This window comes from Mchenga conophoros, linkage group LG9 (genome assembly GCF_057382185.1).
Source record: "Mchenga conophoros isolate Kocher_MC1m ecotype Shallow Benthic linkage group LG9, M_conophoros_male_GT1.1, whole genome shotgun sequence".
Classification (NCBI taxonomy): Eukaryota; Metazoa; Chordata; class Actinopteri; order Cichliformes; family Cichlidae; genus Mchenga; species Mchenga conophoros.
In genome coordinates this window covers 32882454-32904553 of record NC_140534.1, presented here as the reverse complement: position 1 = coordinate 32904553, position 22100 = coordinate 32882454, and the positions used below count along the sequence as shown (strand labels likewise).

General features: G+C 40.0%; 2 protein-coding genes and 1 pseudogene across 2 annotated transcripts; all 3 read left to right on the top strand.

Annotated features, from left to right (window-relative positions):
• The first annotated feature begins 400 nt into the window (after positions 1-400).
• On the top strand, positions 401-4302 carry LOC146567681 (NACHT, LRR and PYD domains-containing protein 1b allele 3-like). The gene is made up of 2 exons (XM_085287684.1): positions 401-1139; positions 1981-4302. Exons 1-2 carry the CDS (start codon positions 1099-1101, stop codon positions 3374-3376), a joined length of 1437 nt encoding a protein of 478 aa, XP_085143810.1. The 5' UTR covers positions 401-1098; the 3' UTR covers positions 3377-4302.
• Positions 4303-12237: 7935 nt separating this feature from the next.
• LOC146567680 (NACHT, LRR and PYD domains-containing protein 1a allele 5-like) lies at positions 12238-15980 on the top strand. The gene is made up of 2 exons (XM_085285984.1): positions 12238-12256; positions 12707-15980. Exon 2 carries the CDS (start codon positions 12723-12725, stop codon positions 14103-14105), a length of 1383 nt encoding a protein of 460 aa, XP_085142110.1. The 5' UTR covers positions 12238-12256; positions 12707-12722; the 3' UTR covers positions 14106-15980.
• A 273-nt stretch (positions 15981-16253) lies between these two features.
• On the top strand, positions 16254-18915 carry LOC146567679 (uncharacterized; annotated as a pseudogene).
• Positions 18916-22100: the final 3185 nt, after the last annotated feature.

The following is a 22100-nucleotide window of genomic DNA, read 5'->3' as shown; positions in this document are numbered from 1 at the left end:
GTTTTGCACACTTAATCACTGTGGTAGGCTGCCACTTATGAAACCCTTAAATGACATCACAGTCGGCTGGGAAAGAGGAAGGAGTCACATGACAGATTGGAATAAAAAGACATGACAACCTGTCTAAAAGATTCAGTTATAAGAAAACGACGGACAAGTTACTGGGTAGGTGAGATCTCTTTTTTTCTGTCTTTAATGCATGTAGGTTTATGTAAAACTAGATAAGTTTACATCGTTTATCCAGTTTATTCTGATGTCAGTTTTCATAAGAAAAGGTCAAATTAGAAATGCAATACCCTGCTGCTGCGGAGTCGGGGTGGTCTGCCTCTCCCCACCGCAGGGAAAAGGGTAACACCACCTGGGTCTGGGTGCAATTCCCCCCTCCAGGGGCAAGGGTACCTAGACCCGGTTTGTAGAGTACGCTTGGGGAGTGTGATTGTGTGTACAGCGTCTCTTTATGTCTGTCTCCACGTTGGTTGAGTGTGGAGTGAGTGCATATGAGAGCATGAGGGTGGGAATGGATGTTTGTGTCTGTGTGTGCCTGTATGTCTGTGTCTATATGTCAGGTTGGGTATCAGACGCCACCTCTCTGGGGACACCTCAGGCCCTCCAAGGTTTGGAGGCCTATCTCCACCCACCACCACTTCCCCTGCCGGTGGCGGACTCCCTCAGGTGTCGGTGTGTTGGTGGTTCTTTGTGTCTGGGGGTGGGCGTCCGGGTACACACCGGCTCACTCCTTGGCGGCCGCTTGTCGGGGCCTGGGGCCTGGGGCTCGCTCGGGCCCCTTTGGAGGTGGGGTGCCCCCGGCCTCTCGGCCTAGGGCTCGGTCACTCAGGCGCAGCTGGGGGCCGGCGGAGCTCACGGGCGCGTCACTGCAACCCCCCCTGGCTTCTGCTCCGCGGCTGCTGAGTGAGCCCTCATCTGGGACTCTCCTCAGCTCTTACTGGAACAGTGGCGCGGCTGCCCCTCTGTTGGTCTTCCATGGTCTCTTGTGTTCTGGGGGCCTCTGGATGTCTGGAGTTTTGATCTCCTCCATACCCGCTTCACACCCTGGAGGATGGGGCTGTGGCCCCCCCACACTCCCTAGCAGATCATTACATGGAGAAACCTTTGGAATGCAAGCATGCTGATCCACACAGGTATGCACACATGGGTATTCACAGACGCGGACTAAAGCTTTCTTGGCTGCTGCCTCAAAGCACACTGTGCGCTGTCTATCTTGCGTGCTGCACAATATCGTTTATTACTTAGTAAATACTGATATCTATGACTAGCTAGTTTATTGTGATGGTGCTTTGTTTTCTCTATTATTATGTTGCTCTTTGTTGTTTGCTGTCTCCTCTGTTTGTTTGTTTGTTTGTTTGTTTGTTTTTTCTCCATACAGGTGACCCAGGAGTTTTTTTTTTTTTTTGTCTCTCTTCCCCCCCCTTCTCACCGTCTCTTCTCCCCTTGGGTTTTCTTTCTTTCTCTCCCCCTCTCTCTCTCATTCATTCCCCCTGTCCTATTTATTAAAAAAAAAAAAAAAAAAAAAAAAAAAAAAATGACAAAGGATGAACTGAAGCTCTGCCATCACGTAATGTCGCATACTGCTGTTTCTGATGTCATTTAAGAAAAAAAAAAAAAAAAAAAAAAAAAAAAAAAAAAGAAAAGGTCAAATTAGAAATGCAATACAGCACTGCTAGTCTCCAGCCTAGATAGAAAACGGACCTATTAATTGCACTTGTGTGAATACTATGCATTTAATTTTTGCTGAAAGCGTTTAACTTGTAATAATCTTGTGATTATTATTATTATTTGCCAAATTCCTTTATTTAAAAAAGTTACATATGCTGAGAACAAACTAGCAGCACACAGAGTTTTTAATAATTTCTGTCATGATCTCTTTTAAAACAAATCTGAGATCACACTGTTTCAAAATGTTTTATAAGAGTTGAGAGTGAAAAGTGTTGCAATGAAGAGTTTATTTTTAATGTTTCACAGATGCAAACAAGACAGGATGAAACTCAGACAGAAACATCCGCACTGCTTTGATGCAGGAGACGCACCACTGAAGAAAAAGCTTAATGGACAGACTTCTGTACCAATGAACACACAATCTAACAGTCAGAGTGTTAATGGGCAGGAAAGCCTAGAAGAAATCAAACATACTGGTGCTATTACATATAATGCAATGATCCAGAACAAAGGTCGGCGTCAGTCACTGACCACAACACAACGAAGGACGGATTTAACACAAGCAACCTGTTCACCTGACATGAAGCCACAAAGCTGCTTTGAAGAGTTTACACCTATCATCACTGCTGATGAGTCTGATGATGAAACCTACCTGTTCCAGTGCTCCAGTGCAGGCCTGTACCAGTGCAGTGTGACCGGCCTGGTGTTTGTCATGAAGGCAGAAGGAGACGTGGTTTACAGGACTGTCCCTTGGAACCTGAGGCTGCTGGCCCAACACCACAAGAAGCCTGCAGGACCCCTGTTTGACATCAAATGTCAGCAGCAGTCTGTGTGTCAGCTTCATCTCCCACACTGTGAGCTCATCTCCACAGGTGGAGGTCAGTTCTTGCAGGTCGCACATGTGAAGGATGAAGGCATTGAGTTCATCCGCCCTCATCAGATAACAGAAACTCATGTTGTTATAAACATCACAGGGTTTTCTGGTTTTGGTAATGTGAAGGATGAGGACTCTCCCCCTGAACCAGTCCAAGCTTTGGTTCTGCTCTTCTACAAACCTCCAGAAGAACTTAATCTCAGATCCTTCCTCAATGTATTGTTGTTGCCAAGGAACATCATGATCCATTATGTTAAAAACAAGAGGAGGGAATTATTTGGTGAAGAGATGTACATAGATGTACCCTCAAAATGTATTCTGTATCCAAAACAGGTTTACACTCTGTCCACTGTTCCTGACGATGACCTGATTGTAGTTCAACCAAATGAGGCAGAGTTTAATGAGGAGCATCTTAACTACTCCATCACAACCTTCCAGGTGATTTTAAAAACAATCATTACAGATATTAACCTGAGTGTGACACACCAGGGTAGCTCCAGCTGTATCTGGGAAAGAGAGGTTTGTCTGTTGCCCAACAGAGTTAGAGACATGACTGCTTCTCCAAAAAAGAGGCTTTTAAATGTAAGGAGCTCATTCATTGATAGGATATCAGGACCTGTTCTCAGCAGTCTGATGGACAAACTCCTGGAGAAAGGGTTGATGGTTGATGGTGACAGGGAGGAAGCAGACACAATGCAAACCAGGAGCGATAGAGCTCGTTTTGTTATCGACACTGTGAGAAGGAAAGGTGAAGCTGCCAGTTCACAGATGATTGCGTTTCTGCGTGAGCTTGACGCCTTCCTCCACAGAAATCTTTTTTTGATTTGACGCATCTGGCAAATTTTGTTATGTTTGCCTAGATCTGATTGAGTCTTTCAGGCTTCAGCTACAACATCAATAACCACGAGTGATCCAGTGTTGCCCATGCATCATTGTGTTGGAGGTTGATTTTAGTTTAATTTGTCCAAATAGGACTAATGCAGCTTTTTTTGATCTTTAAGCAAAGTTTAATCCAGACCTTTATCTTCAGACTGAAATCTGGTTTGTACCTTGTGGTGAATCCTCTTGGGGTTTTTTGTTTCTTTGTTTTGTTTGTTTTGTGAAGGCTCCTGTTTATGATACGTACACATAGACCACCCAGATAGCAAGGAAACATTGAAACAATGTTGAGTCAATATCAGGCGATGTCATTGAATCAATGTTGAAGTGTGACGTTGACGTAACGTCACTCTTGCACCCTTTTTTAACGTTGAAACAACGTCAGGTTTTGATATTGAATCAATGTTGAAACCTGACATTGATTCGACGTTATATTTTCTAATACTGTTGACATTAAAACAATGTCAGATTCTGATATTGAAACACTGTTGAGCTATGGTGTTGATTTTCCACCTCTTTCGCACAGTTGCTTTTTATTAAAACAACAGTTAAATCATGACTGGAAATCTACCTTTCTTTATAGGTATTTTAACCAATACTAAACTACTGCATGTTTCCATCAATACTTCAACCACCTAAACACATAATTGTACTTATTCCTCAAATTGGACACCCTTTATAAAAAAATGTCTCACAATGTATCATGTCAATATTAATATCCTAAAATAAGAAAGCATTGCATGTGATGTAACAGAGAAAAAAAACTAAACAATAAAAGGTCAATAGACATGTTTCGTTTGCTAAATACTTTATTAAAAGACAGTTTCCTATTTACATTTATATGTTTCACAGAAGTTTGTAATTTTTACTCTGGGATGGGGATGGATGGTGTGGTCCTGCGCCACCCAAACGATCTGGGGCGTATCGGAGCCATCTCTGGACTGCTTATGCAAAGACAAACTCGGACATAGAATTATGCTGCATTTTTCTGACTTTTTCTTTCAAGTCTCTCCATCTCTCCTCCACCTTTAACCTTCTTCCGTTACCCTATTTCATCAGCCAACTTAAGTTGTCATCGGAGAAGCAGGGAGACCTCCTATAAGACCCTGCAAACAATTAATAGGTGCTTAAAGAAGAGCATGGAGGAATCCTGAGAACTGCGTGGGGTTGTTCCTCTCATTTAATTCATAATGTTGTTGATGGTTCATGCAAATCCACTGGTGAACAACACGAGACGGTTATTGTCACGTTACTTAAAGTTTTGCTGACAGTTGTGGTACTCTGTACATCTGCGCCACAATGTATGCATGTGCGGTCTGTGCAAAACTAGTTAATGCCATCAATTCCAAAAAAAAGAGGATGTGGTAAAGAAAAGCACATTTCACAGACAACCACCCAAACCCCGATTTTAACCAGAGAAAAGAAAAAAACAATAAATGTAAAAGTAAGGATTTGAACTGTACATTTGAGAAGCTATTTTAAAAACATTTAGACTATATTTGTAATTATTGCTCTCCGCTAATACTTTTAAATTCTCCATAATTATGCTTTGGGTAAAGCTTTAATTTGACTTGATTTCCCAGCTGCACTTGTCCAAGTTATGACTCCAACTTTGCTCTTTAAGGTTTGTTGAAAATAGTAAAGAATAATAATAAAGGCCTTCAGGAAAAAAAGTTATTTTTAATCATCCATCTTTATCCCATGTACAAGTCAGTTATTGTGAAAAGTTTCTGTTTAGTGTAAACTTAAACATATGTTCCTACCATCGCCATCATCGCCAACATGATGCATTTTTGGAGTTTGACAGGTTTTTTTGTTCCATGAATAAGAACAAACAAAAAATAATAAAAGTTCTACAAACACTTTTATCATTTCAGTTTTGGGAAAATAACACAAAATAAAGAAGCACAATATTAACATATATTTTCCTCTTTTTTCACAGTGAAAATGAAAACAAAATTGTAATCATGTGACGTATGAATGAAACTGAAAGAAAAACCATGACGTCTGCTGTTACGTATAATCATATTGTTGGTGAAACACTTTCGTGTTCTCCACTTTTTGGATATTTCACTCAATTCATTGAAATTCTCATATAAACATTATGAATATTTCAGAAACTTTTACGTACACAGGAAGCTGCATCATGTTTGTGTTTACATAAAATATTATATCTCTTACATAAAACCGCTGAGTTATGTGCATCTCTGTAATGAGAAGGGGTGTGGTCTAATGACATCAACACCCTATATCAGGTGTGCATAATTATTAGGCAACGTCCTTTCCTTTGGCAACATGGGTCAAAAGAAGGACTTGACAGGCTCAGAAAAGTCAAAAACAGTGAGATATCTTGCAGAGGGATGCAGCAGTCTCAAAATTGCAAAGCTTCTGAAGCGTGATCATCGAACAATCAAGCGTTTCATTCAAAATAGTCAACAGGGTCGCAAGAAGCGTGTGGAAAAACCAAGGAGCAAAATAACTGCCCATGAACTGAGAAAAGTCAAGCGTGCAGCCCCCAAGATGCCACTTGCCACCAGTTTGGCCATATTTCAGAGCTGCAACATCACTGGAGTGCCCAAAAGCACAAGGTGTGCAATACTCAGAGACATGGCCAAGGTAAGAAAGGCTGAAAGACGACCACCACTGAACAAGACACACAAGCTGAAACGTCAAGACTGGGCCAAGAAATATCTCAAGACTGGTTTTTCTAAGGTTTTATGGACTGATGAAATGAGAGTGAGTCTTGATGGGCCAGATGGATGGGCCCGTGGCTGGATTGGTAAAGGGCAGAGAGCTCCAGTCCGACTCAGACGCCAGCAAGGTGGAGGTGGAGTACTGGTTTGGGCTGGTATCATCAAAGATGAGCTTGTGGGGCCTTTTCGGGTTGAGGATGGAGTCAAGCTCAACTCCCAGTCCTACTGCCAGTTTCTGGAAGACACCTTCTTCAAGCAGTGGTACAGGAAGAAGCCTGCATCCTTCAAGAAAAACATGATTTTCATGCAGGACAATGCTCCATCACACGCGTCCAAGTACTCCACAGCGTGGCTGGCAAGAAAGGGTATAAAAGAAGAAAAACTAATGACATGGCCTCCTTGTTCACCTGATCTGAACCCCATTGAGAACCTGTGGTCCATCATCAAATGTGAGATTTACAAGGAGGGAAAACAGTACACCTCTCTGAACAGTGTGTGGGAGGCTGTGGTTGCTGCTGCACGCAATGTTGATGGTGAACAGATCAAAACACTGACAGAATAACACGAAGAAGAAGGCTAGGCAGAGAGACGCGGAGGGACACTAAATGACACGGGGAAACACAGAGTCATGTGGAGAAACGCAGATGATGCGATGAGTAGCACAGGCAGACACACACAATAAATACACACACCAGGTAATCAGGAAATGGCACACAGGAGGGGACACAGCGGGAGAGAAAACCGGGAGAGGACACAGGTTGCGAAAACAGAAACACTAAACACACGACTAAGAACAAATACAAAACAGCAGAAACTGGAAAAATAAAACAATAAACTCAGAACACTGGGTCAACGACCCAGGACCATGACAGTTCTTAGTATCAGACCAGTTTGATTCATGCTACAGAGCAAAGAGTCGCAATCCTTCAGACACACACACACACACTGTAGTTTTCTGTCAGAGTTTCACGTGTCGCTTTTTTTCACCCATTAAAATAAATTCTATTAAATAGATTTGCTGTTGTATTTGTTTTTGCTGCAAGCCTCTGCTCACACCTTAAAAATCACCCTGCTCACTATTGATATTTGACTTTTAATTTAGTTATTTATTTAATAACTTATTTATTATTTATTTAATAGTTAAGTATAAACTTAGTGACTTCTTTGGTTTATTAATTGAACTAATAACTTATCCAGCTTTCCCAGCCGTTTTGATTATTTTTAATTAACTGTGAACCAATAATGAAAATGAAAGATACTAGCGGAGTTTTTCCTTTGTAGACAGAACAATGAAGTAATTTCAACATACCAAGGACATCTTGTCCTTATCAGCAATTCACTTACTGGAAACCAGATAAGCCATTTATCCCATACCTGACACCAGCTGTCAGGGTAAGCAGTCTCACAAAAGCTTTTGTCAACATTGTCAGCCTGGCGTTTGAAATTATACTGTTAAATTTAATGTAAATGTGTGTGTGTCCTGCATAATCTGTTTGGTCAGTCTACAAAAGTGCTCATATTTTTGGCGTGTTTGGCCTATTTAAAAGGAAAGCTAGCAAAAATGTTCAAAAACCTCTCAGTACTCAACTTCTGTTCTCATACATGCTCCATTAAATTCATATTTACATATGCCGAATACTCTTAGTTATTTACTGAGCTGTAGCCCTGACCTTGTTAACAGTCTTAACAATTTCAATAAGTTAACAATAAGTAGAAAAATAAAAGTCAAAGGTGGGATCAGAATAATTGTAAATTAAACTAATTAACTAGCTAACTAACTGTAAATTGAAGGTCAACAAGTAATACTCCATTACTACTCTACTCCACTGTATGCAACAAACTTTTTTAGATGGTAAGGAATAATGCTTTGTTCATTCATCAATATTTATTAATTTATTTGTTTTTTGCTAATCGATATAAAATGGAAACTTTAACACTGACACTCCTATTGTGTGCGAACCACGGTCTCAGGAGTCTTCAGTGCTCAAGAAACCCGGCTGATCAGCAGGTGTTGGTTTAATCAATTGTTTAACACAAGTTACTAAACAATGTACCCAGGTGTGAGGCGAGCATCATCATAACACTAAAACTTAACACTTAAGTTAACTTAACGAGCTCCCAGTTTCACTTTGTTGTTCAGGCCTCAGGTTTGAAGTAGTTTTTCCTTATGAAATCAGAAAGTAGTGGAGGTCAGTCCTTGATTCAGTGATGAGGACAGTGAGTTCACATGCCCTCAAAAGACAAGGCAAAGTCAAGTTGCTGACCTAGTATGAGTAATGGTCTTGTACTTCTAAAGACAATGAAAACATTCCAGTTACAATGTGACTCTTACAGATCACATCAGGGCTTCATTCCATGGTGTTAGTAAGGTATGAAGGTTATGAGTCTGTAGGTTCTCAGTCTGACTCACTGCAGCCCTGCTCATTCTTTACATTATCATCAGTGTCTGTCTGCCCAACTGTCTGACACCAGCTGATAAGAATGCCTTTCTAAATATTTAGCCTCTGTTTTCTATCATTATTATTACACTGAAATTCAATCCGATTCAATATAAATTGTATAGCGCCAAATCAAAAGTGCTCTGAAGGTGCTTTATATTGTAAGGTAGACCCTACAATGACACAATGATCTCCCTTGAGTTCATGCATGGGGTTAAAAAATGCCTCCAGATGTAGACACCACAGTTACTGATCAACACACATTTTATCTGCTTAATTCATTTTTCCTGTAAATGGTTAATTACAGTGAAATAAAGGACTCTCCATACAAATTTTTCCCTGCAGTTAATCCAAGCATACAGTGTCTGTGCGCTATGGTGGCCCTGAAAGTAAGCAGCAATTATTCCAATTTTCTTTTATGTGTTTTTGCATCTTTTTTCTCATTGCTGGTTTTTTCTTAAGTTGTACTCCATTTCACTGCTTGGGGCCACCATAATGTCATCTAAAAGGCAGCAATATAGAAGCAAGAGCTCACATTTATCATGGGTCAGACCAACCACATGTCCCGTATATGATAACCAGTTTGTTTCTTTCCGTTCAGTTTACTCACAAACTCTGTGTTTTATTCTCTGTCAGACTCCTGTTACGTTGCTCTTTGGTGTTTTGCTCAGTGAAGGCAGGCTGTGAGAATGAATCAGGAAGGAGGAAGCTGTGAAGGAGAGCTGGAGGTCAGAATTACATGTCAGGGTTTTGGTAGCTGGCAGTCAGTCCTGATCACCTTCACTAAATCCCTGTCCAACAAAGCAGTATTGAGGCCTTATTGATTTAACTTGAGCTCCAGTCCTGAGTTTTATGTTTATGTGGGTGGTTCAGTTTTTTCTGGGATACATTGCCATGGTAACCTATGGTCAAAATAAGAGATCCGTATAAATGCCCAGGGACCAATCGAATTTGTAAAAAAATAGCATCACCTGGATTAGTGAGAGGAAAGATCCCTCAGACCTCAGTGGGTGGATGGTGTCTAATGTTTTTAAGAGCATCAGAAGTTTCTGTATTCACCCAAAAAACATCAGGAAAAAATATCAGTTCTTAGAAGCAACATAATACTCACAAATTTAAATTAAGTTATTGTTTATACATATCAATATAGGTGACCTTTTATTAGGTTTGGTAGTAGACCAAGTCTGTGTGTGACTTGTGTTTTGTGTCGTACAGATAAGCATTCATCTGATGGAATCGCAGGTTAGAACAATGTAGCTTTAACACTGAGATTTCCACAGTCAGCGTTTTAGGAAGAGCAATGGTGAATGCATGTCATTCTAAAAGTACCGTAGCAAAGTTTAAGGCTATCATTTATTCAATGTTATGTGCCAACTAAGCAAACAGCAGCTGCTGCTACTCCCTCAACAGTCGATTGTCCTGTTTATTCTGGTTCATCCTCCACGCAAACATCACAAGACGCTCATTCTCGAGTTACTTAAAGTTTTGCGGGTGACAGTCTGTACTTCTGCGTGACAATGTATACATGTGTGGTCTGTTCATCAGGGATTCCCAAACGCTGACACTGTCTGCACCACAAACGGGTAAATGGCATCGCCTCAAAAAAAGAGGACGTGGTTTAAATAAGTAAAGAAATGTTCAGGCCACAAATGACCACAACATAAACACTTGTTTGTTTAAAACTCAGATGTTAATCAAAAAGAAGAAAAATCTAAATACAAATAAAAGTTTTTGTTTTTGAACTGTACATTTGAAATTATTGTTTTCCAGGGTGCAGCACCGTTTTTCTTTGAAGTCTCTCCCTCTTTCCTCCACCTTTAATCTTCTTGTGTTCTCCATTCGATCATCCAACTAAATAAATATCAGAGAAGCAGAACGACGTCCTGCAGGACCCTGCGTGTGCAATGCGCGTAGCTTTGAGCCCCAGAAACAATCAACAGATGCTGAAAGATGCTGATCGTAGTGAGTTTCATGCAAACAACATGAGACACTCATTCTCTACTTAAAGTTTACCAGCTACACCTGTCTTATCTATGACCTATGACACCTTTCTCTGTAAGATCTTTAACAAAGTCTTAATAATAAAGTCCTTTAAAAAAAGTTTCAGTTTTTAATGAGCAATTATAGAGAAGCTATATCAGATTCCCTTATGAGAGAAATGAGTAATATAACATTGCTGCCTTCATCGGTCCATTACAGGGACATTATTGTAGATTATTTGAGTGCTTGGACTCGTGGGAGAACCCCAAGTTCGATTCCAGCTGCTGGAATCACTCTGCTGTAGCTGTAGTAGGTTTTCTGAGCACACAGACTGTGATCAGATGACCTGCTGTGGATGGTTCTAAGGTTTACTGCTTTTTGTGGATTTAGCCATCATATTGTATAAGCACCTGTCACGTTAGAGATGCTTTCGAACCCCTGGTCATTGTCTAAACACCAAACACTGTCATTGGCCTCATTCAAGATGGTGATGAGTCTGCATACCGGCAGGAAGTTGAGCGGCTGGTACTCTGGTGCAGTCAGCACAATCTGGAGCTGAACACTCTTAAAACTGTAGAGATGACAGTGGACTTCAGGAGACATCCCTCAACTCTGCTCCCCCTCACCATATCAGACAGCCCTGTGTCAACTGTGAAGATCTTCAAGTTCCTGGGTACAACCATCTCCCAGGACCTGAAGTGGGAGACCAACATCAACTCCATCCTCAAAAAGACCCAGCAGAGGATGTACTTCCTGAGACAACTGGGGAAGTACAGTCTTCCACAGGAGCTGCTGATCCAGTTCTACACTGCGGTCATTGAGTCTGTCCTGTGCTCCTCCATCACAGTCTGGTATGGAGCAGCCACTAAACAGGACAGGAGCAGACTGCAGCGGACTGTACGGGCAGCAGAAAGGATCATCGGCGCCCCCCTGCCCTCCATCCAGGATCTGTACCTCTCAAGAACCAGGAAACGGGCAGGGAAAAATCATCACAGACCCCTCACACCCTGCACACAGACTTTTTGATCTGCTGCCCTCTGGCAGACGGTACAGAAGCCTGCAGACCAGGACCACCCGACATAGGAACAGTTTCTTTCCCCTCGCCATCTCCCTTCTAAAAAAGTTGACCTGTCACACTGCTCCCACTGCCAGACTGCAACTGCACCTTATGTACATTCTGTAGTATTCATTCCACCTCATTCATTTCTGTATTTTATGTATATAAGTTTAGATTAGTTATTTATAGTTTGTTTACACAGCTTTGTGTATGTATGTGTAATGTGTATATATACACACTTGTGTGTATATATACACTCTATATATATGTGTGTGTGTGTGTGTGTGTGTGTGTGTGTGTGTGTGTGTGTGTGTGTGTGTGTGTGTGTGTGTGTGTGTGAGATTTACATTGCTGTGCTTGAGAGCCTCCATCTACCGGAACCAAATTCCCTGTATGTGTCTGCACATATACTTGGCCAATAAACACGATTCTGATTCTGATTCTGATCAGCTGAAAATCACATTTTAAAATCTCTGCACTTATTGGCAGTTATTTAGTTTTGCACACTTAATCACTGTGGTAGGCTGCCACTTATGAAACCCTTAAATGACATCACAGTCGGCTGGGAAAGAGGAAGGAGTCACATGACAGATTGGAATAAAAAGACATGACAACCTGTCTAAAAGATTCAGTTATAAGAAAACGACGGACAAGTTACTGGGTAGGTGAGATCTCTTTTTTTTCTGTCTTTAATGCATGTAGGTTTATGTAAAACTAGATAAGTTTACATAGTTTATCCAGTTTATCCAGTTTATTCTGATGTCAGTTTTCATAAGAAAAGGTCAAATTAGAAATGCAATACAGCACTGCTAGTCTCCAGCCTAGATAGAAAACGGACCTATTAATTGCACTTGTGTGAATACTATGCATTTAATTTTTGCTGAAAGCGTTTAACTTGTAATAATCTTGTGATTGTTATTATTATTTGCCAAATTCCTTTATTTAAAAAAGTTACATATGCTGAGAACAAACTAGCAGCACACAGAGTTTTTAATAATTTCTGTCATGATCTCTTTTAAAACAAATCTGAGATCACACTGTTTCAAAATGTTTTATAAGAGTTGAGAGTGAAAAGTGTTGCAATGAAGAGTTTATTTTTAATGTTTCACAGATGCAAACAAGACAGGATGAAACTCAGACAGAAACATCCGCACTGCTTTGATGCAGGAGACGCACCACTGAAGAAAAAGCTTAATGGACAGACTTCTGTACCAATGAACACACAATCTAACAGTCAGAGTGTTAATGGGAAGGAAAGCCTAGAAGAAATCAAACATACTGGTGCTATTACATATAATGCAATGATCCAGAACAAAGGTCGGCGTCAGTCACTGACCACAACACAACGAAGGACGGATTTAACACAAGCAACCTGTTCACCTGACATGAAGCCACAAAGCTGCTTTGAAGAGTTTACACCTATCATCACTGCTGATGAGTCTGAAGATGAAACCTACACGTTCCAGTGCTCCAGTGCAGGCCTGTACCAGTGCAGTGTGACCGGCCTGGTGTTTGACATGAAGGCAGAAGGAGACGTGGTTTACAGGACTGTCCCTTGGAACCTGAGGCTGCTGGCCCAACACCACAAGAAGCCTGCAGGACCCCTGTTTGACATCAAATGTCAGCAGCAGTCTGTGTGTCAGCTTTGTCTCCCACACTGTGAGCTCATCTCCACAGGTGGAGGTCAGTTCTTGCAGGTCGCTCATGTGGATAACCTTGAAGATATCGAGTTTATCACCCCTCATCAGATAACAGAAACTCATGTTGTTATAAACATCACAGAGTTTTCTCGTTACGGTAATGTGAAGGATGAGGACTCTCCCCCTGAACCAGTCCACGCGATGGTTCTGCTCTTCTACAAACCTCCAGAAGAACTTAATCTCAGATCCTTCCTCAATGTATTGTTGTTGCCAAGGAACATCGTGATCCATTATGTTAAAAACAAGAGGAGGGAATTAGTTGGTGAAGAGATGTACATAGATGTACCCTCAAAATGTATTCTGTATCCAAAGCAGGTTTACACTCTGTCCACTGTTCCTGACGATGACCTGATTGTAGTTCAACCAAATGAGGCAGAGTTTAATGAGGAGCATCTTAACTACTCCATCACAACCTTCCAGGTGATTTTAAAAACAATCATTACAGATATTAACCTGAGTGTGACACACCAGGGTAGCTCCAGCTGTATCTGGGAAAGAGAGGTTTGTCTTTTGCCCAACAGAGTTAGAGACATGACTGCTTCTCCAAATAAGAGGCTTTTAAATGTAAGGAGCTCATTCATTGATAGGATATCAGGACCTGTTCTCAGCAGTCTGATCGACAAACTCCTGGAGAAAGGGTTGATGGTTGATGGTGACAGGGAGGAAGCAGACGCAATGCAAACCAGGAGCGATAGAGCTCGTTTTGTTATCGACACTGTGAGAAGGAAAGGTGAAGCTGCCAGTTCACAGATGATTGCGTTTCTGCGTGAGCTTGACGCCTTCCTCCACAGAAATCTTTTTTTGATTTGATGTATCTGGCAAATTTTGTTATGTTTGCCTAGATCTGATTGAGTCTTTCAGGCTTCAGCTACAAAATCAATAACCACGAGTGATCCAGTGTTGCCCATGCATCATTGTGTTGGAGGTTGATTTTAGTTTAATTTGTCCAAATAGGACTAATGCAGCTTTTTTTGATCTTTAAGCAAAGTTTAATCCTGACCTTTATCTTCAGACTGAAATCTGGTTTGTACCTTGTGGTGAATCCTCTTGGGGTTTTTTGTTTCTTTGTTTTGTGTTTTTGTTTGTTTATGATACGTACACATAGACCATTGTTGTGAGTGCGCACGCCAGGGGCTGACACATTAATACAGCCATATTTCACACATGACTATGAAAGGCGGAAGAGGAAGTAGTTCCTTCCAATGCAGACAATCCGAATGTTATAGTTTCTATCCACTGTGTTCCTGTTAATCATAAACTACAAATTTACCATAAATTACTAAAATATCGATATTTTAATATGAGAATCGATTCTAGAACATAAATGATTGGTATCGGAGGAATCGATATTTCAGGCATTTCAAAATTATGCTGCATTTTTCTGACTTTTTCTTTCAAGTCTCTCCATCTCTCCTCCACCTTTAACCTTCTTCCGTTACCCTATTTCATCAGCCAACTTAAGTTGTCATCGGAGAAGCAGGGAGACCTCCTATAAGACCCTGCAAACAATTAATAGGTGCTTAAAGAAGAGCATGGAGGAATCCTGAGAACTGCGTGGGGTTGTTCCTCTCATTTAATTCATAATGTTGTTGATGGTTCATGCAAATCCACTGGTGAACAACACGAGACGGTTATTGTCACGTTACTTAAAGTTTTGCTGACAGTTGTGGTAGTCTGTACATCTGCGCCACAATGTATGCATGTGCGGTCTGTTCAAAACTAGTTAATGCCATCAATTCCAAAAAAAAGAGGATGTGGTAAAGAAAAGCACATTTCACAGACAACCACTCAAACCCCGATTTTAACCAGAGAAAAGAAAAAAACAATAAATGTAAAAGTAAGGATTTGAACTGTACATTTGAGAAGCTATTTTAAAAACATTTAGACTATATTTGTAATTATTGCTCTCCGCTAATACTTTTAAATTCTCCATAATTATGCTTTGGGTAAAGCTTTAATTTGACTTGATTTCCCAGCTGCACTTGTCCAAGTTATGACTCCAACTTTGCTCTTTAAGGTTTGTTGAAAATAGTAAAGAATAATAATAAAGGCCTTCAGGAAAAAAAGTTATTTTTAATCATCCATCTTTATCCCATGTACAAGTCAGTTATTGTGAAAAGTTTCTGTTTAGTGTAAACTTAAACATATGTTCCTACCATCGCCATCATCGCCAACATGACGCGTTTTTGGAGTTTGACAGGTTTTTTTGTTCCATGAATAAGAACAAACAAAAAATAATTAAAGTTTTACAAACACTTTTATCATTTCGTTTGAGAAAATAACAGAAAATAAAGAAGCACAATATTAACATATATTTTCCTCTTTTTTCACAGTGAAAATGAAAACAAAATTGTAATCATGTGACGTATGAATGAAACTGAAAGAAAAACCATGACGTCTGCTGTTACGTATAATCATATTGCTGGTGAAACACTTTCATGTTCTCCACTTTTCGGATATTTCACTCAATTCATTTAAATTCTCATATAAACATTATGAATATTTCAGAAACTTTTACGTACACAGGAAGCTGCATCATGTTTCTGTTTACACAAAATATTATATGTCTTACATAAAACCCCTGAGTTATCAAACAGTTTGCGTGGCACACAGCTCTTTGAGTAGACTTATGTTCTGATATTTTAGTATCAGATTCACTATCAGAAATGTGTGATGTAACATTGCTGCCTTTCTCGCTCCATTGCAGTGACATTATTTAAGCTTTGAGCTTAGACTCGTGGGGGAACTCTAAGTTCCAGTCTACCTGAGGGAATCACTCACTTTAAACTAAGTCGTGTACATTTTGAGCTCCAGCAGATTTTCTGTGCAGACAGATAGTAATCAGATTACTTGATGAGGATTTCTAATTTTTTTCTGCTTTTTGCCATCTTTGTACATCACGTGGCAAATGGAAACAAGTGTTCATCTTGTCCAGTTTTCCTTTAAGTGAAGTATTTCATGTACTGGAACAGTTTCACTCTCGGTAAGGGTGGACTTATTCCAGGCCAGGAATTTGACAATAAGAGCAAATATTCAATGTTGTTAGTGGGATTTGAACCCACACACCCAGGGAAAACTGCAACCTGAACGCAGCACAATAAGCCGCTTGGCCATCCTGACACACTATTGCTGAATAATCGTGCACAGCTACTGATGTCCACTCAACCACATTAAGTATATAAAAAATAAATAAATAAAACGATTATTCCTTTTTTTTTATATGATCTGCAATTTATTTTCACATTTCAGCATTACACCTGATGATGGACACAAACCTAAAGATCGCACTATCTCTATCTATCTGTAATAAAAATGATTACAAAGAAAATGTAATGAACTTTTTTGTGTGTTTTGTAAGCTGGATAGAGATAGAGCCATCTGACTTCCAATCTCGGTAGAAACTGAGTTTTGGGAGGTGAAACCATAAGACATGCACTATAGTGCATGTCTTCTCTGACACATTGAAATTGTGTTTTCAGTTAGAGTTGTATAAAATCAAGCAGCTGACTCTAATGTCTGCCTTTAGAAACACTTGTGAATCACTATGTGGTACTAAACTGTCTACTGTCTCACTCACTTACTGAGAGGACAGACGGATGCTCCACTTGACTGTCGCGTCTCTTACCCTCTCTGTTTTTCACATAATGATATTATCCTATATCCTCGCATGTGATTGGCCACAATATGGAGCGATTGGAGCATAACTGAGCCACTTTGTGAGAGCTGAGCAGCGAAAGGAAATTAAGTGAGGGTAGAAATGACTGAAAGATTATTATGGTCTGTTTTGAGTTTTGTTCAAAAAAGAACGACTTCATATATATATATATATATATATTGGCGTAATGGTCTATTTGATTCACCTTTTATTGTTTATTTTATTTATTTATTTATTTTCACTTGCTAGATACGGGACAGACTTGAATGAGGAAAAGAAAAGGGAGAAAGGAAGAGGGGGGAAAAACAGCGGACAAGAGGGATGGGGATAAAGGGCAAAAAACAAAAACCAACTAAATAAGCAGACAAAAATGCATATATCAATCACCTGGATCACCTGTTGAGAAAGAAAAAAGAAAACAAGCAGAAGAGAACAAGAGTAATAGAATAAACAACATCATGATGATCTATGGGAATATAACAGTAAATACTAAATATTAAACATTATTGTGCAGTACGTAATATCAACAGCGCACAGTGTGCTTTGAGGTAGGAGCCAAAAAGGGTGTAGTTTGTGTGTGTGAGCACCCGTGTGTACACCTGTATTTTAAAAACCAAAAAACCTATACTTGTGATTCTTGCTCTCCACAAATATTTTTAAATTCTCCATACTTAAAATCAGATATCCTCTGGTCTTCTCTGAATAAACCTTGATTTGATTTCTCAGCTACACATGTCCAAATTCAATCATTAGGATTTTCTTCTGTTCATTTGAAGCCCAGTTGATGGACACGGTCCTGCTACATCATCTACATCACAAACTTTTTGTAGTTTCTCGTTTTCGTTTAAAGAGGAAAAATAATAATAAAAGACCAAAAACATTCATCAACATTTCAAATTATTTTTCCTCATTTTATTTCAACATTTCAAGAATTATAGATTAGATTATAGATTAACAAAGAAGCAGAACAGAAACATCAGATTTTAAAATGGAAGACTGAAGATAAAAGCTACATTTTTTAGGTGACTCATGATGAACGAAACAAATAAAAAGTCAAAATGTTGTGCTGTTGAGTAAAATCATGTTATTGATCAAAAGCTTTCTTGTTTTCCACTTTTCTGATTTTTTGCTTAATACACTTACATTCTCATTTAAAAAATAAAAAGGTTTTCAGAAACATTTACATACACAGGAAGCTGCGTCACGTTGTTACAAAGTCACATTGTTGTAAACATCACAGGGTTTACTGCTTTCGGTAATGTTAGTGAGGAAGACTCTCTGACCCAGTCCGAGCGTTGATTCTGCTCTTCTACAAACCTCCAGTTGATCCTCATCCCAGGTCTGTCCTCAGTGTGCTGTTGGTGCCGAGGACTGTAGTGATTCGTCATGTTAAGCACACCAGGAGTAAATTAATTGGTGAAGAGATGTATATAGACATACCCTTAAGATGTAGTCTGTTTCCAAAGCAGGTTTACACTCTGTCCACTGCTCCTGATGATGACCTGATTGTAGTTCAACCAAATGAAGCAGAGTTTCATGGAGAGTATTTTAACAGCTCAGTTCCATCATTCCAGGTGATTTTCAACAGAGTCATTACAGATATTAACCTGAGTGTGACACACAAGAGCAGCTCCAGCTGTGTCTGGAAAAGTGAGGTTTGTCTTTTGCCCAACAGAGTGAGAACATTGAGTCTCCCTCCAAATGAGAAGCTGTTAAATGTACGGAGCTCCATTATTAAAGGGATATCAGGACCTGTTCTCAGCAGTCTGATGGACAAACTGCTGGAGAAAAAAAGTGATAACTGATGCTGAGAGGGAGGAAGCAATCGTAATGCCAAACAGAAGAGACAGAGCTCGTTTTGTTATCGACACTGTGAGAAACAAAGGTGAACGTGCTACTTCACAGATGATTGAGTCTCTGTATGAGCTTGACTCCTTCTTCTGTGAGTACACTGGGCTGATTTGAGGCATTTGGTAAATTTTGCTGAATTTGTCTTCAGGCTTCACTTACAAACCTCAACATCTTAGTTTGATCGAAATAGGACTGCTCCAGCTGTTTTTGATCTTTAAGCAAAGTTGAATCCAGCTTTTTTCTCTAGACTGAAACTGGCTATTAATATTAATGTTACATGGCACAAAGCCCGCTGGAACACGAGACCACTAACTGCACGACAAAACAAGACTAGACAGAGCTCTTTGTCAGCCAAAGTCGAGGAAAAGATTCCTTCACCTGAACTCGACCAACTTCAACTGATTCCTTCGCTAGAGCCCTTTTTATTGTCAGCAAGCAATCATTCATGAATATGCAATTACACATACACGTGACATTCTTAAACAACATCAGTGTCTGTATTGTGTGCGTGTGTGTGTTTCCAGTCATACTATACATAGACATACGACCTTTCAATAAACTTAAACTGTATGCAGAAAAGCAGAAGTAAGCGTCTTGCTAAACTATACAAAACAAACAAGAACTTGCAGTAGGTCATGTCTCAAAGAACATTTAAAGGTGTGAAAAAGTGTGTGCACTTTGAGATAACGAACAAGACAGTCGGGTCTCTACAGCTATAATGGAAATTATAACGTCGAGGCTGCTTCCTCTCATCTCATGGTACAGAAGTGCACACAGAACCTCATCAGACCTAATAAGGATAAGATTTTTATCAGCATACAAATGATTAAATATTTCTAAGCATAAATGACAACCTTAAATTATTAATTCTGACAGTAACAATTAAAATATAATAATAATATCTTTAGTTTAATCTGAGATTTTCTTTGACTGGATGTAGTGAGTAAAAAAATGCAAACACAAACCACATTTTATCTTCATAATTTGAAACAGCTTTTATCAGAATTGTTAATGTGAAATACAAGATTGCATAAAAAAAACTTGCAACTTTAACCACACAACACTCAAGTCATCACTGCTCTCATATGCAGACTGGCCATTGTCTAGTTTCCACCACGAATGTCCATCTATGTGGCTCTTTCACTTTAGTGCCCAGTTTTGATTTTAACAGTCAGTTTCATTTCACTACAAACGAGGTTTCTATCTGTTAACAGTTTTGCACGACAAAAGGAATTTATTTATTATGGGGCACATTTCAAATGCAGTGCATGGTTAAACATTTCACGGACCTGACCTGACTTCACTGTTAATGTTTTTAAACGTTCACCATGACCATGGTTCAATAAATATTAACATTTACAAATTGAAAACACATGTTTGAAAATAAAAATATGAAGTTATCCTTGACATCGCTGCTGATGACTCTGATGATGAAACCTGTTCCAGTGCTCCAGTGCAGGCCTGTACCAGTGCAGTGTGACCGGCCTGGTGTTTGTTATGAAGGCAGAAGGAGACGTGGTTTACAGGACTGTCCCCTGGAACAGGAGGCTGCTGGCCCAACACCACAAGAAGCCTGCAGGACCCCTGTTTGACATCAAATGTCAGCAGCAGTCTGTGTGTCAACTTCATCTCCCACACTGTGAGCTCATCTCCACAGGTGGAGGTCACAAACAAACCCCAAGTTGTTGCTGCAGATGAATTTAGCGATTTGTCAAGTAAAACAGACCAGGACTGAATTAACTGGAAGAGAATTTACATGGATAGGACTGGATTGGAATCTGTCATAAATTACAGGATGGACCGTCACTCTTTTGATCCGGCAGTGCAGCCTAAAAGGCCGCTGCGCACCAGCCGTACAAGCATTGACACACCTCATTTTCAGTATTGACACTAGATTGCCCAATCAAACCTCTTAATGCGACCAGCCCCTCCCCTACCTTAGCTGTGCGCTCACGCAGCTTGTAAAAAGATATAGGGTGGAAGAAGTGAAGGAAAGATACAGCTGAAAAATTGAGAGACAACCGTAAAAAGAAACTAAAAACAGATGCAGCAAAATGTGTAAAATTAGCCTATACTGGTCTTCACAATCCATAGCAAAAGTATTAACAACAAGGGGTATTGCATAGTTTTATACTTGCAAATGAGCCTGCTTGTGATAAAAGTAAGTATAGCATTTCAGTAATAACAAGTTCCAACCCAAATAACTGATTTGCTGCCTGGAGCAGCAGGTAAGCCAGGTGTTGAAGCTGGGATAAAACATGCAAAACCGCTATTAGCCATTGTCACGTGACTTGGGAGTTTTGAACCACACCTCGGAGCAGTCGTTCAAAACATCTGCACAGAAGCTCAACCAGTGCCAGCGTTGAGCATCTCATAACAAAAATTTGGATCATGTCATTACTTGAATGGACCTAGAAAAACTAAAGGTGATAAAGCTGTGTGAGGTCAGACTGTAGAGGGAGAGTGTTTGATTCACCGCAGTGTTTCTGCTCTGTGACGACAGTCGTGTTAACTGCAGAGATTTTACACACTGAAATGGAGACTAACATCAGAAGCTTGGACCCCACACAGCTGATTTTCAGTTTCATCACTAAAACTATTTAAAGTCACCTGAAAAAGATCTAACTGACCGCAGGTATCAGCGGGTAACTCACGTGACAAACAAAGACAACTGCTTATCTTTTTTGTGATCAACATTTTATTGATTTAAAACGGGGTTGGGGGGGGGGGGGTAGGTACAGACATATACAGCACAACTGTAAACTGCAGTAGCAAAGCAAACATTAGCAAACAAGGCATAGGGACAGCAAAGAAAAGACAACTGCTTATCTTATCCGGTTTACCTTTAACTGAAGTATTGCATCTACTGGAACACTTTCACTGAGTTTTTATTGGTGTCAGCAAGCTGAGTTATGGATTACAGGACGCAGTGTTAGAGGAATTGTACAGCACAGGCCAGTTATTCCAGACCAGGAATTTGAGTGCTTCCAGGAGTACACACGGGACACATTATTGCTGTCTTTCTCTATAAAGATATTTTAGGAGAAAATTATGCAATTATTCAAAAACATCGAGTCTGATGAACAAGTGTGGAAAGGTTGTGTGTCACAATCAAGAATGCTGTGGACTCAAGAGCAGACTCAATTGCTCGAACTATGTACAATTTATTTGAAGGAAAAAAATACTTAAACAAGGCTGGGTCTAACAGAAACTATACGCAGGAACTGAGGGAGACCAGAGGACGGAAAAACGGACGTGAAACACAAGGAGAACACGGGTGGGAGCTTCTGCAAACACAG

Bases quoted from the DNA above. Each gene is read 5' to 3' on its own strand.
- LOC146567681 (XM_085287684.1), top strand. From the start codon at position 1,099: ATGGAGAAACCTTTGGAATGCAAGCATGCTGATCCACACAG. The intron at 1,140-1,980 runs GTATGCACACAT...AATGTTTCACAG, and splicing joins AAGCATGCTGATCCACACAG to ATGCAAACAAGACAGGATGA.
- LOC146567680 (XM_085285984.1), top strand. From the start codon at position 12,723: ATGAAACTCAGACAGAAACATCCGCACTGCTTTGATGCAGGAGACGCA.